This window comes from Taudactylus pleione, unplaced genomic scaffold (assembly GCF_031769625.1).
Source record: "Taudactylus pleione unplaced genomic scaffold, aTauple2 ptg000148l, whole genome shotgun sequence".
NCBI classification, from domain to species: Eukaryota; Metazoa; Chordata; class Amphibia; order Anura; family Myobatrachidae; genus Taudactylus; species Taudactylus pleione.
Genome location: NW_028284550.1, coordinates 2,159,884 through 2,175,829, shown reverse-complemented (window position 1 = coordinate 2,175,829; position 15,946 = coordinate 2,159,884). Strand labels below are relative to the sequence as shown.

General features: G+C 45.5%; 1 protein-coding gene across 1 annotated transcript; it reads right to left on the bottom strand.

The window, feature by feature from the left end:
* Nucleotides 1-721: 721 nt before the first annotated feature.
* LOC148522286 (uncharacterized) lies at nt 722-2,173 on the bottom strand. The gene has a single exon (XM_088474153.1). The coding sequence runs from the start codon at nt 2,171-2,173 to the stop codon at nt 722-724; it is 1,452 nt and encodes a 483-aa protein (XP_088330279.1).
* Nucleotides 2,174-15,946: the final 13,773 nt, after the last annotated feature.

The window sequence follows — 15,946 nt, the reverse complement described above, 5'->3', positions numbered from 1 at the left end:
TGGTCAGAGAAGAAGCAGGGAACCATAGCATGCCTATTCTGCTTCACTGCTCTAGAGGTAAACACAAAGTCAATGCGGGAATGCACCGAGCCATCGGGGCGGCTCCACGTGTAATTCACGGAGCCAGCCCCCATGGAGCCCACAGCATCCCGCAGAGAAGCTTCGGTTACCATTTCTATGAGCAGTTTAGATGTCAAATCAAGCTTAGCAGTGTTGCAGGTGCTGCGTCCATCCTCCTCCATGGGGCAGTTGAAATCTCCGGCCATCACTACTGCCCTAGTGGTTGCGAGCTGCAGCCGCAGGGTCTGGAAAAGCTCCAAACGCTCATTCTTACCAGGGGGTGCATACACACAGATTAGCCTAATAGGCTCACCTGCCCAGGAGCCGTCTACGATAAGCAATCTGCCGCAGACGAGCTTCTGAACAGAATCTAGTGTGAAGAGGCTCCCCCTAATAAGAATGGCGACCCCTGCAGACTTACACTCACCCCCACCAGACCAATAGGACGGACCGTGAGACCACTGCCGGCCCAGATGTCTATAAGACCTGGAAAAAGGAATAGAGCATTCCTGCAACATGTAAACATCACATTTCTGAGTATCTAAAAATGCAAACACAGACTGTCTTCTAAACTTATCCTTAATACTCCTCACATTAATGGTAAAAAGGGAAAAAGACACCATTAGTTGGGAGAAAAAAGGTTAGAACACGGAAAATACATTTAGCTACCACTCTTGTCGGGCGGTGCTTCCTCTTGAACGGTTGCTGGGTCGCCCTGTTGGGGCGGCTGCATACAGCTCTGGATCAGCTGTTCGATTAAGTTGTCAGCATTCAGGTCAGGTACTACCTCCTCCACGAGGTTTTCCACCATCGCCTCCATCTCGTCCTCTAGTGGAAGAGGGTTCTCGACCTGTTCTACCGCCAACTTCTTGGAAGGGTCGGGGTCAGCAGCTGGGCTGTCAAACTCCTTTCGCTTCCTGCTCGACTGTTGAGTGCCTGCAGAGGATACAAGAGGGGGAAACTCTTCCTCGGAGAGGAGAGAGACAGGGGGGGTGGAAGAGACAGTGGGATGGAGAAGGGAGCGGGAGGGAGAGGGGGGAGGGGTTGTGCCAGCAGTGGGGGTGGGAGTTGCTGTCACAGTGGGAGGAGGGCATGGGGTAGGATGGGTGGGAAGGGGTGGGGTAGGAAGGGTAGGATGGGTGCGAGGGATTGGGGTGGAAGGTTTCTTACCCTCCTGGCGCCTCTGCTGGCCTTGTCCAGTCACTGCTGCCACGTAGGATTTTGCCCTATTGGGGCAGTCTCTGTAGACATGGTTCACCTCCCCACAGAGGTTGCATGTCTTCTGGGTGGGGCAATCCTTGGTGTTGTGTCCCGCCACCTTGCACTTCTTGCAGGCTGCCACCTTGCAGTCTCTCCCAATGTGATCCTTCCCACCGCAGGTCTTGCAGATCCGCGGCTGGTCCGGATAACTGAGAAATCCGGCAGATGCGCCCAGGGAGAAGAACTGTGGCAGGTGCACAACTCCATCGGGGCTCCAGTTGTCTTTTAGGAGCTTGATGATGACAGCCCACTTGCCTGTCCAGAAGCCATTCCTGTCCAGGATCTTGGAGGGCTCCTTGATCACCGTGCAGAAACGGCCCAGGAAGGTGGCGATGTCCTTGCCAGGCGTGTGTGGGTTCCGCATTGAAACCGTCACCCGCCTCTCCTCTCTTTGGATAGGGCAATTGCCCACAAAGCGAGAGAAAGGGGATTCAGGCCTTGCCGCTTTCACCGCTTCCCAGTACCTCTTGCAGATTGCAATGGAGGCAAAGGTCACATAAAAGATCCCCTTGAGATAGTTCTGTATGCTGAGGGTTTCAGCAGTCGAGAACCCCTGCTCAAGGACCATCTTCTTGCCGAAGGTCTCCGTCGTCATGTCCGGCATCTTTCCTTCCACCTCCTTCAGCTTCATCACGATGGTCTGCCTCATCCAGGGCTCCAAGGCTGGGGTACCCTTGGGCTGGGTCTGGCTGGGCTTCTCGGGGGCTGTTGCTGGAGGGGCGGTGGAGGTGGATGGGACCTGGTCGGGCAGAGCTTCGGCCGGCTTCGGTCCCTTCTTTGCCGCCTTCTTCCTGGCAGAGGTGGCTGGAGCGGAGGCTGGGGCTGGCACCGGGGTTGGAGCAGCTGAGGCCATCTCTCCTGCTTCTTGCCCGGGGTCGAAGTTGGGCTGGAGAAGTGTCTGCGGCGGTCGGAGGTCGGAAGTCGCTTTCGCAGAGGGCAGAGCAAACAAGTCTAACCCAATGCCAGTCGAAGTCCTTCCTTGTCGCGGTCGCAGGGTCTGGTCGCCGCTGGTCGGAGGTCGGGAGACGGCTTCGCAGAGGGCAGAGCAAACAAGTCTAGCCCAATGCTGGTCGAAGTCCTTCCTCGTCGCAGGGTCTGGTCGGCGCTGGTCGGAGGTCGGTTTCACAGAGGGCAGAGCAAACAAGTCTGACCCTCTGCTACTTGTAGTCCTTCCTCGTCGCAGTCGGCAGTCTGGGGGACGCTGGTCGGAGCTTGGCAGTCGCTTCTTCAGAGGGCAGAGCAGCAAGTCTAACCCTCGGCAAGTCGAATCCTTCTTCCTCTCAGCAGTCCTCTTTCAGCTTCCTCGGCCGGTGTAGGTCCAGAAAAAATGCGGCAGCAGGTCCTCTGGAGCCCGAGTGCAGTCACAGTCCAGTCAGTCGAAACTGATAAGAACAGATACTACACTTGATCTTAGCCAAAAGGAGGGGTCGCCTGAGTTTAGGGAGGAATTTTAGATGCGAACGAAAATACGAGCGAGCCATTGAATTTAAATAATTTTGTACGTACGCCTAACGTACGTGCGCCCGCTTGCGAGTGGGTCTGAATGAGGGCCTAAATAAGTTTATGGAATCCTATTAAAAACCTCTATGCAATCCTGCCTATAACCTCTATGGAATCCTGCCTATAACCTCTATGGAATCCTGCCTATAACCTCTATGGAATCCTGCCTATAACCTCTATGGAATCCTGCCTATAACCTCTATGGAATCCTGCCTATAACCTCTATGCAATCCTGCCTATAACCTCTATGGAATCCTGCCTATAACCTCTATGGAATCCTGCCTATAACCTCTATGGAATCCTGCCTATAACCTCTATGGAATCCTGCCTATAACCTCTATGGAATCCTGCCTATAACCTCTAAACCTTATATGACGCTAATTAGCGCTATGAATAGTCGCACACAGCAATAAACACTTTCAGGCTTTAGTTGTGGTTCCGAAGCACAAAAAGTTATTATTCAGCATAAAAGAAAAAGGTACTTAAACGGACATGATCTAGACAATATGTACAAAGGTTACATTCAATATAGGTACAGTCGATATACATACGCCAGCGCACCGGTCCCAGTTACAGTCATCAATCCAGAAGCCTGCGGTCATCCAAGATGAAGAATGGCTCCTAACTGGGACCAGTACACAGGCTATATACCCGAACTGATCATTATAACAGTAATGTAGACAGACAAACATAATTCCATTGGTTCTTGCTCTTGGTCTTTGTAGTACACTGTAGTTCATAGGGCAGTTCACTAGGGGTATGTCCCACTTCTTCAGATTGTATTGTCTTTCTTTAATTGATTTAAATGAACCACAGGCTCAGCATACAGAGTTTTATATTTCAACCAATAATTCACTATGGTCCATAACTCCCGAACGCATGATCCGATTCCCTTGCCGATATAACCGGGTATCTGGAAATAGACAGGGTATCAGTACAGTACCAAACATGAAATGTCTACGATGTTCTATAACATTAATATCAAATACATACATTTCACAACATTGCTGATATAAATAAAACCCTGAATATTAACCTAAAATACTGCAGAACCTTTTAATGTAATTGTGTGTATATTTGCACGCATTGTGAATACACATGCGATTGTCTATGTGCATGCATGTATTTATCATGAATTAATATATATATATTTCTCTATGCTTTACTTGGTTTTGATATTACTTGTCTGGACTACAAAAATGACAGGCAATGGGGGTTTACAAAGGTGATCAAAAGATGCCTGATGAGATCAGAAAGGCAAGGCTAATCTGTTTAAGCATCAGACTCAAAGACAATGGCTTACCCAGAATACAATTCATTTCTCCTTAACCACATCACATTAGATACAAGGCCTACAATGGCTAACGATAGCTTAGATGTCTAACAATTGTGTCCCAATCCATTCTTTCTGAGTATATTAGTGTCTGTATTATACTTCAATTTTCATAGGCATACTGTTCTGTATGCAGAGCAAACGCTCCCCATATCTTTGTGTATTCTTTAATTATTTGTCACAGACAAATCAACAAAACCTGTCTTGTCATCACTGAATATTTAATGTAAGGCTTTTATTAGTTGTAGCTAAAATGGCGTTTTGCAACCAGTCGCATAATGGCGTCTTGCAGATCTTGGTTTTAAACAGATTCTGTCTCAGCCAATCATCCGGCTTCGACATAACAAATAAGAAGTTTGTTTTCACTTAGCATTTTACTTAATCCCCAACCTTCCAAACAGTAGATACTTTGATGACTTAACATTTACAAATAGCCAGGACCTCTGCTTTCTCCAGATCCGGCGGATTGGCTCTTAAACCCATATGTAATAGCCTCCGATTTGCTGATCCCGGTGCAATGCCAGCGATATAGCTGCTAGATTTAAAGCTAAATACAACACAGGGTGGGCATTACAGAGCAGGGACCCTCTGCAACGCGCTATTACTTGTGCTATTAATGGGAACAAATTTAGTAAAATTAATATTAAATTGGAAATTACCTGTGAAACATGACGTTTTGGTGGTATTTTGATTATTTTGATAAAATGCTGCTTTCTTGTAAAACATGAATAACTGCCCCTAGCTGGGTATATTTAGTGTTTTATACATTAATTTGTTATCTTGATACATTAATAAAATGCCAATGTTTTCTGAATATTACTAAAATGTAGATTTTACTGTTAAAATAATAATTTGTTATATAGAGTAGCTCTCAATACTGGCATAATAATCTGCCGTGATATCAGTCAAAATTCTTATCATAACTGATACAAAAACATTTTTCAAAATAAATAAATATATTGTAGTTAGATATATTCAGTTTAAGCCTCATTTATTTGGTGGATATAGTTAATGTTTTGGCCCTTTGTAGTTTGCTGTGACATCCCTGACCCCGTCCCCCATATGGAGTCATAGCCCGGCCACGCCCCCCGCTATATGCAGGCATTCAGCTCCCTCCCGGAAGGAGGGAGCTGAATGTCGGCACTGATTTCTGTCAAATTTGATCTCCATTATAAGGTATTAGAATAGAGAAGTGCAGACATAACATTTTCTATGTGAGATTGCAGTTGGTCTCCTCTCCCCCTTTTTAACTATATAGTAAAAAGTACAGTTATAAGGTCCATCAAGAAAATATATAAAGTAAAATAATAAAAACTAGATTAGGCTAAGTGGGCCTTTATAATGCTGGCCACACATGTTATTAGCAAATTAGTCCAATATTCACGTTTCAAGATGCTTGAGAAGGATCAAGCAAAACATTTTCCAGTTTTCAAGCAAATTAGAAAACCTGGTCAGTTTTGTTTTCAATAAAAGATGCTTTAGAATTTGTAAACGAGAGCAGGGCAGTGTCACTGACAGTGATTTATATATATATATATATATATATATATATATTAGTGTAAAGTAGACCAATGTTTAATGCTGCAGAAAGAATAAGTGTCTCTATTATTTAGCTTTAATCAAAATTTCCAGATAAATTCTAGAAATCTCAACAAACGTGTAATAAAAACACTGTAGAGAGTCTCTAAAAAGGTCACTGTGCACTTTTGGATGATAACATTATAAGAAATACATTGATTTATTGCTTCTAACCCTTAACAACCTTGTATAGCTTACTTAACTTAAACTAATAAATAACGACACAGACAACAAGAGCTTGGCTAAAAAGGTCACAGCTTTTATTTATAATGAATTAACCTAACCAGGGTGGCAAAGAGACGCTGCAGACTCAGTTCTAGCTTTTACTTTGCTGAAATACTCGGGGAACGACTGACACGTCCCCCCTCTAGACGCACTAACGCTGCGAGGGTCCCACTTCCCTCCTGGGCCAATCCGAGGCGCTTCCGTACCAAAAAGCGCCCGGGTCCCCCCGTGCGGAGCAGGACAAATTCGCCAGGTTCATCGAGGGCAAGTGCCCCCACAACGTATCTTACGCCACATAAAGCCACTGAGCTGCAGCGTACTCCCGCCAAAGCCAGACTCCAAAGGAAACTGGCCCGCCACCCAACATGACCTAGCCCAGAACAAGAATTCCTAAATAAGGAAACTGAATCCAAGTCATCAAGATGCCCTCAATCAGGATTGAAAAATACCGAGTTAAATCTCCAACTAAAAGCTATGACTCACAACCAAGCCACCCAGTGACTCCGCATGACAGTCTTCTGACACATTCACCTTCTTCTTCGTCCTGTCTAATGCACCATGCTTATACACCACTCTCCAAGTCAAACTTATGCACCAGCCAGATCATACATCCTCCCATTTGTCCATAAGCCCAACAAAACCTCTCACCACGAACGATCATCCCGCACCTTTCTGCTGTCGCACATCGTTGCCCTGACGGGCAACCCTCCTAGTCAGGCACATCCTATTTAGTCACCGAGGACACAAGAAACCCAAGCACGAAAATCTACATCAAACCGCGCACATCATTCACAACCCAAATTGTCAATGCTGCAATCCCAGTGAGCAACAAAGTTCCGTACCATGAGTATCGCACCAAATCCGCACCATCCCAACACAACTTTAAGAAAACACGTAGCAACTAAATAGCAGGGATGCATAAGAGGGGAAACAAATAACCCGAGTGAAGGGGAAAAAACTAAAAAACCTACCCGTGAACCAAATTGGGCCGGATCAAGGCTCCCAGGAGGAAAAATTAAAAAAATCCCTTCACCACCCCCCAATTGTTGAATGCTAGTCGTTCAACGATTGGTTGGTAAACAACGTTTCAGGTTGTCGCCAGGTGCGCAACTCGTTCTAGTCGCAACTGAACATGTCTCATAGGCAGCCATTTGCATGCCCTAAACTCTGCAGGAAATGCCACCGCAATCGCTGCGCCAATTTGAAGAAATTAAGTACTAGAAACTGAAGCATAGAAACTGCCCCAATCAAAACTTAGACCAAAAACTGCAGAAAACTAAAATGTAGTGCGTATGATAAGATTGGCCTGTACACCACCCTCGTGCTCTAAGGGAACTGAAGAAATGCAGGGTAAGATTGGCATGTAAGCTCTCCTTGTATTCACTAGCAGGACGCCACATCTGTAATGCACCGTGAGGCGTACCGGGCAAATGAACCTCTGGATGTTGAGAAAGAGAACACTATCCACCCCCCCCCTTTATGGTCTGAACTGCCCAATGAACTTGCAAAGCACCACTAATCTCCTGAAAAACAATATCTTAAACCAAATCCCTAACGAAACTAAACACTCCAAAATTGCCACTGGAAAGTTCAAATGTAAAAGCGAGGCCTAATACCCTCCTTGTAAACTCTCCTTGTGTTCACTAGCAGGGCGCCACATCTGTAATGCACCACAAGGCGTACCGGGCAAATGAACCAATGGATATTAAGAAAAGGAAACTATCCACCCCCACCTTTATGGTCTGAACTGCCCAATGAAAACTTGCAAAGCACCACTAATCCCTGAAAAACAATGGCCCTCATTCAGAGCCGTACGCTCTGAGCAGAGCGCACGCTCTGAATGAGGGCCGCCCTCCATAAAAATGGAGCGTCCTCCTGGACGCTCGTATAGCTGTGGGTCACCACCCACAGCCTATACGAGCGTGCAGTTTGATGGCCGCGATGGTCTTGACCATCGCGACCATCGAGACTGCGAGCCGGAGCCTGCGGTTGAGGTTTTCAACTGCAAGCTCCGGAGTGATTTTGGCTCTATCAGAGCCAAAATCACTCCCACTGACATCACTAGTGATGTCAGTGGGCCGGCTTCTGACGGGAGGCGTTCCCGTGGGAACGCCCCCATCAGGGAGGCACGCCCCCAGCACGCCCACCAAAGGGGGCGTGCTGTCAATCAACATCGACAGCACGCCCCCTTTGATCAGACACAACGAGCGAAGGACTTTCCTTCGCTCGTCGCGTCTGGCGCATGCGCACGACGGAGCTCCCTCCGTCGTGCGCATGCTCAGTGCAGAACATCGACCCACTTGCGAGCGGACAGCCGCTCGCGAGTGGGTCTGAATCAGGGCCAATATCTTTAAACAAAAACCCAGATGAAATGAAACACTCCAAAATAGCAGCTGGAAAGTTCCAATGCAAAAGCGAAGCCTCACACCCATCAGAAAGCCACCTGCCCGTAACCACAAACAACGCATAAAAAACTGTACATCAAAAAAACGCCGGGAGACGACGCGAACGGGGAAACCATTCACCCAACATGTAATAACTGACTGGGTATGTACATGAATACCTTCAAGCTAACAATAGATGAGCTCCCCGCTGGCGCCGCCACCGCAGAGGCTTTGGAGCCACTCCGCTATGAATGGCTCCAAACAAAGAAGTAAAGGCAATATTGAAAAACTTACCCTCCGTAGATGGCTGAGCCCATAAGCTCGCCAAAATTGCCAGGCAGACGATTACCTCCTTGGTATCATTGGGACAAGAAACCGAAGCGCAACTTGTGTGTAGAAATTATTATTATTATTATTATTACCAGTTATTTATATAGCGCACACATATTCCGCAGCGCTTTACAGAGAAGATCTGGAAATTCACATCAGTAATATAATATTCTGAAACTAAACGTACAAAACTAAATGACAACGCAAACGCAAAAGGAACGAGTTTCGGTTGTAGATGGCATGAACTGCAGCCAATTGAGTAGATTAGAAAATAATTAAGCCTCAGTCGCATTAACCAGCAAATTTGGCCATGAAAATTGGGAACGGCTCCAACAGCAACAATTACTCGAAAAACCTGCATCGTAAAACACCATGCTGAAAAATTTCCCTACAACTGAAAACCCAAAAAACCTGACCAGCCAGCCTCATTAGTAAACAAACTGCAGCAAAAATTGCCGCTGAAGTACAAATTAGTTCACCGTCAAATTGAACAAGAAAACTTGCCCAACAACGAAATGCTTGTTCAAACTGTGTAAACCTATAAATCCGCCACCTTTAAGCAAACAACTTACAAACCCCGTACATAATTATTATTTATTTATTTTATTTATTTATTCATTTATTTTTAAAATGTTTCCACTGAGGCTCAAAACCTTAAATGTCTAGTGTGATATGTGATCCATTTCCCACTACGCTACAAAAACCTACCAAACAACCATAACCTGCTATCGTGACTATCTCCTTCTCCAACCTACCAACAGGACACAAAACCTACAATCATATCACGCGCAACTGGAACACCCAAAACACGGAAAAAAGGTGACTGCGCCCCAAGAGGAGGTCCAAACAGACGTCACTCCTTCCTGCACCCATGAAGAGAAATCAATACGGCCGATGTGCTACACCGACCTGGTTAGTGCCGTCCTGAACATGCAAAAGTAAGAAAAATGGATTTCCCGAAATAGGTGCCGGAAACCGCACCACCCGAAGGCAAACATTATTTACAAATTCACCTGAATACCACTTAAACCCCATGCATTGAAACAGAATACATGGAGGAAGCACAAACACAGGAAGATATCATACCAAGGTGGAAACCGAACCCACAATCTCTTCGCTGGGAGGGAGGAACGCTAACCACTGCACCACCTGTGCTGCACAGCGAAAGACAGCCAAACAAAATGGCGACTGAGTCCAACTAGCTCCCTTGTAGCTAACCCCTGAGTCGGGAGGTAAACCCACCTATACACGTAGGCTATCCTTGGACAGGAGCCACCTCCGCAAGTGCAGCATGAGGGCAAACGAGAGCCCAACCTACAACACATCAGGGATCATAACTGGCGAAACATATGCCTTAATAAACCAGGATTACCCCGTTTCGAAGAGGTAATGCGGAGGCAGCCCCGTGACCAAGGAGGGTCGACGTTGCTGCGTGCCTATAAACAAATTGAACCACCCTTTGTACCCAAAAGGCATAACCACCCTATCATCATGGTTCCGCCCACATTGGGTATAAAATCCCCCCATGCCAAATTTCTAAACTAGACAAACATGTTACCACCACAAAGATGTATAATGAATCCACCCGTGTTTCACCCTCTGTTCGCCAACTAGCCCATGGCACAGAGGAGCACCCTTGTTTCCTAACCCCCAGTACTGCGTCATAAGCCTCCCTGTAATTACCACCTAAACCCCCTGTCTAACCTCTGCGCAACCCTCCTGTCAATCTAACGCGAGCGCGCCAGGCAAACGTTAGATGAAAAACAAAAACTGGAGTCATAACAAAATTTGTGACACAATCATACTCGCCATCACCAGGTGGACCCAGAACCTCCTCTACAATGCTTCTGCGAGGCGCCATCTTTGATGTTTTAATGCGGCGGAGCCGCCAGCTCGACCGCCATAACCAGCTCGACCGCCATGACCGTCTCAACACGCACAGGATCACTAGCCACCGCACTGGAACATTAGCCGCACAAACTACTGCATCATCTTGAGGTACCCACAGAGCCAGGCCGACCTGTAACTAAAGGAGAAAGGTGAGCAGGAGAAGAGGGTGCAGGCACGAGGGGGGGGGGGAGGACAGGGGTGTATGCAGGGAGGGTACATGTGACCAACAGTGGTGAGGATGGTGGATAAAGGGGAAGATGGGATACAGGAAGCAGAGCCAAAGAAAAGATGAAGGAGCCATAAGAGAAACAAATTATAAGGAGGCATGGATGAAGGTGTACAGAAGGATAGCCAGGGAAGGAGGGGCAGCAGATAATAATAACACATGAGGGGGGTACAGAAAGGGAAACAATGAATATGAGGCCAGGGGAGGGGGGGTGAGGGAGCTTAAAAAAAAATATATATATATAAAAATTGAAAGGGGGGTGGGGGAGAGAGGGCAGAGGGCTAGTTGAGGTAGCAGGGGTTAATAAAAAGGGGTGCAACTAAAGCTGCAAGCGCAGCTCAGGAGAGGCTGAAGGCTGAATATTGGGACTTCCACATGGGCAAAGAAGATGGCCGGCGCTGGAAGGAAAATTAAAGGGGGGGCCCCCCCAGGTCGCGGGGGATCTGTTGCGCAGGGGGGGGCGGGTTGGATGGTGCCGCTCTCGCGGCGGGGTGGCCGTTAACCAGCAGCAGGTGCGGGAGAGGTGGACCCTGTCGGGGGGATGAAAGGGGGAGCTGAAGGGGGTAACCAGGAGCTGGTGCAGGGAGGCACCTGTGGTGCCGAGACTGGGCACCGGTGGGCGGCGCGGGAGCGTTCACCCCCGCCGGTGGTAAGGTGAAGCGGGCTGTAGGGCAGACGCAGGAGCGCCAGTGGATGGAGCTGGAGCTCCCGGTGGCGCAGAGAGGCGCTCGCGCCATCGGGGACTGAGAACCGGCCGGAGTCACGGGAGCGCACATCCCTTCCGGAGAAGGAGGGGGGGGGCTAGAGGGCAGACAACAGTGCACCAGCAGGAGGCGCGGAAGCGGGAGCTCCCACTGGCGCAGAATGATACATGCTGACCCGGGATGAGAAGGGGACCTGCAGCCATAAGGGAGACAAAACCAGTGGAGGTGGAAAGGGGGATGCCTAGTGCAGGTGAGCGGTGCTTGTGTGCTTAATTAGCACGGTTGGAGGGGGGGGCAGGATGGCATGGCCGGGCTATATATGGACAGGAAACAAAGGGGGGGGGATGCAGGCCAGCATATATAGGGTATGTAAGTTAAAGGATGAACCAGTGGGAAGATATGAAAAAGGGGGGGAATGCAAGGTAATAAACTGGGAATGAAAAGGTAGTAGGATTATACAGAAAAAGGGCAAAGCTACTCAGCCTGATCTTGTTTCAAAACTCCAGGAACCAAGAGGCTGTCCATGCTCACACAAGCCAAGATATACTGATCCTCTGACCACTCCTTCAAACAATATCATTGGCTCCCAACCAGCAGACCAGACAGCCTTATAATCTGCCCAGCAACAAGACTGACATCAACATCAATACAGCAAAAAACCTAGTATTCTTAGTTATACTCACGCTTATCCCGCCTTTGTATACTATACCAGGGGGGCGGAGTTCCAGCCCCTGTAGATTTGGCACTTTCTGGGGAAGACGTACTAAAACTACAGTGTACAATAGAATCTACTGTATATTAGTATACTGGACACCTGTACTGGAGACCAGACATGAATCTCCTTACCTTACTCCTGTTTTTTGAAGGTAAGAAACATTTTTTTTTTAATGTTTGTTACATGTTTCATTACAGCGATTAGACTAAGTAATAACAGCAAACTACAAAGGAGCAAAACAGTAACTATATCCACCAAATAAATGAGGCTTAAACTGAATATATGTAACTACAATATATTTATTAATGTTTAAAAATGTTTTTGTATCAGTTATGATAAGAATTATGACTGATATCACGGCAGATTATTATGCCAGTATTGAGAGCTACTCTATATAACAAATTATTATTTTAAAGGTAAAATCTACATTTTAGTAATATTCAGAAAACATTGGCATTTTATTAATGTATCAAGATAACAAATTAATGTATAAAACACTAAATATACCCAGCTAGGGGCAGTTATTCATGTTTTACAAGAAAGCAGCATTTTATAAAAATAATCAAAATACCACCAAAACGTCATGTTTCACAGGTAATTTCCAATTTAATATTAATTTTACTAAATTTGTTTCCATTAATAGCACAAGTAATAGCACTTTGGAGAGGGTCCCTGCTCTGTAATGCCCACCCTGTGTTGTATTTAGCTTTAAATCTAGCAGCTATATCGCTGGCATTGCACCGGGATCAGCAAATCGGAGGCTATTACATATGGGTGTAAGAGCCAATCCGCCGGATCTGTAGACAGCAGAGGTCCTGGCTATTTGTAAATGTTAGGTCATCAAAGTATCTACTGTTTGGAAGGTTGGGGATTAAGTAAAATGCTAAGTGAAAACAAACTTCTTATTTGTTATGTCGAAGCCGGATGATTGGCTGAGACAGAATCTGTTTAAAACCAAGATCTGCAAGACACCATTATGCGACTGGTTGCAAAACGCCATTTTAGCTACAACTAATAAAAGCCTTACATTAAATATTCAGTGATGACAAGACAGATTTTGTTGATTTGTCTGTGACAAATAATTAAAGAATACACAAAGATATGGGGAGCGTTTGCTCTGCATACAGAACAGTATGCCTATGAAAATTGAAGTATAATACAGACACTAATATACTCAGAAAGAATGGATTGGGAAACAATTGTTAGACATCTAAGCTATCGTTAGCCATTGTAGGCCTTGTATCTAATGTGATGTGGTTAAGGAGAAATTAATTGTATTCTGGGTAAGCCATTGTCTTTGAGTCTGATGCTTAAACAGATTAGCCTTGCCTTTCTGATCTCATCAGGCATCTTTTGATCACCTTTGTAAACCCCCATTGCCTGTCATTTTTGTAGTCCAGACAAGTAATATCAAAACCAAGTAAAGCATAGAGAAATATATATATATTAATTCATGATAAATACATGCATGCACATAGACAATCACATGTGTATTCACAATGCGTGCAAATATACACACAATTACATTAAAAGGTTCTGCAGTATTTTAGGTTAATATTCAGGGTTTAATTTATATCAGCAATATTGTGAAATGTATGTATTTGATATTAATGGTATAGAACATCGTAGACATTTCATGTTTGGTACTGTACTGATACCCTGTCTATTTCCAGATACCCGGTTATATCGGCAAGGGAATCGGATCATGCGTTCGGGAGTTATGGACCATAGTGAATTATTGGTTGAAATATAAAACTCTGTATGCTGAGCCTGTGGTTAATTTAAATAAATTAAAGAAAGACAATACAATCTGAAGAAGTGGGACATACCCCTAGTGAACTGCCCTATGAACTACAGTGTACTACAAAGACCAAGAGCAAGAACCAATGGAATTATGTTTGTCTGTCTACATTACTGTTATAATGATCAGTTCGGGTATATAGCCTGTGTACTGGTCCCAGTTAGGAGCCATTCTTCATCTTGGATGACCGCAGGCTTCTGGATTGATGACTGTAACTGGGACCGGTGCGCTTGCGTATGTATATCGACTGTACCTATATTGAATGTAACCTTTGTACATATTGTCTAGATCATGTCCGTTTAAGTACCTTTTTCTTTTATACTGAATAATAACTTTTTGTGCTTCGGAACCACAACCAAAGTCTGAAAGTGTTTATTGCTGTGTGCGACTATTCATAACGCTAATTAGCATCATATAAGGTTTAGAGGTTATAGGCAGGATTGCATAGAGGTTATAGGCAGGATTCCATAGAGGTTTTTAATAGGATTCCATAAACTTATTTAGGCCCTCATTCAGACCCACTCGCAAGCGGGCGCACGTACGTTAGGCGTACGTACAAAATTATTTAAATTCAATGGCTCGCTCGTATTTTCGTTCGCATCTAAAATTCCTCCCTAAACTCAGGCGACCCCTCCTCTAACTAAAGAGCGTACGAAATAGCGAGCGTACATCCCCGAAATGGCTTGAAAGGAACGCACGCACAAGTGAAACCGGAAGTGGCCTTGTCAGATGTCGATTACCTGCTCCTTTATTCTGCCTACCTCCATCAATCGTATCATGCCAATCAATGTATCAATTAGCTTAATTGTTTGTTTTTTTTCAACACAATGCAAGAAACTTTACTCTTGTCCGTGTTTGTGTTTACCCGCAGAATACGTACGGATGGAACATTCGCTTTTATTGTTCAAAAAACATGTGAACCACAATTAAACAATTGTTCTATTGCTGTGGATCCCCGCATATTTTCCGGGGTTCATTTCTTTATTTAAATTTGCAAATGCATGTCACTGCATCAAGCCTATCATAACTCTCCAGAGATTTCTGGCCCTGTTGAACACATGACTCATACACTAACCAATAAAATTGCTCCTGTTAATTTCCAAAATACATTAGCCAATCAGAAATTTTTGCCACACTTTATCAAAAATGTTTTGTATGAAAAACTCCATTGCCATCATGAGAGCCTCCGCATTCACCAGGCGCGAGCTGCTGGTGCTTACGGAGGTGATGGATAGGCGGATCACCAGCCAGCCTCCACCCATCACCAACCGGCAGAAGCGCTCCGCGTATGCGGAGGCACGGTCCCGCCTGCGGTCGTTGGGTTCACGCCGCAACATCGGGCAGCTGGAGCGCAGGTGGTCAGACCTGCAACGGCGAACGCCCGCTTGCTGGCATGCTTTCGCATGCAGATCCTTGAAAGTAAGTGTTATGTATTGTGGTTTTCATGTTTGTGTTTGTGGGGCAAACTGCGTGTGCATGTTTTCCTGTCTGTCCTATTAATTATTTGTCCTCATATCTGCGTGTGCATGTTTTCCTGTCTGTCCTATTAATTATTTGTCCTCCTATCTGCGTGTGCATGTTTTCCTGTCTGTCCTATTAATTATTTGTCCTCATATCTGCGTGTGCATGTTTTCCTGTCTGTCCTATTAATTATTTGTCCTCATATCTGCGTGTGCATGTTTTCCTGTCTGTCCTATTAATTATTTGTCCTCATATCTGCGTGTGCATGTTTTCCTGTCTGTCCTATTAATTATTTGTCCTCATATCTGCGTGTGCATGTTTTCCTGTCTGTCCTATTAATTATTTGTCCTCATATCAGCGTGTGCTTGTTTTCCCTCTATTTCTGTTTTTTTCATTCTACTCCTTTTTGCATGTTTTTTGTTGCTGTTTTTTTTTTTTTTATTTGGGCCCCGGATTTGCCCAGAAACTAACCTCAATTT

Coding starts and splice junctions, on each gene's coding strand:
- LOC148522286 (XM_088474153.1), bottom strand. CDS start 2,173: ATGGCCTCAGCTGCTCCAACCCCGGTGCCAGCCCCAGCCTCCGCTCCA.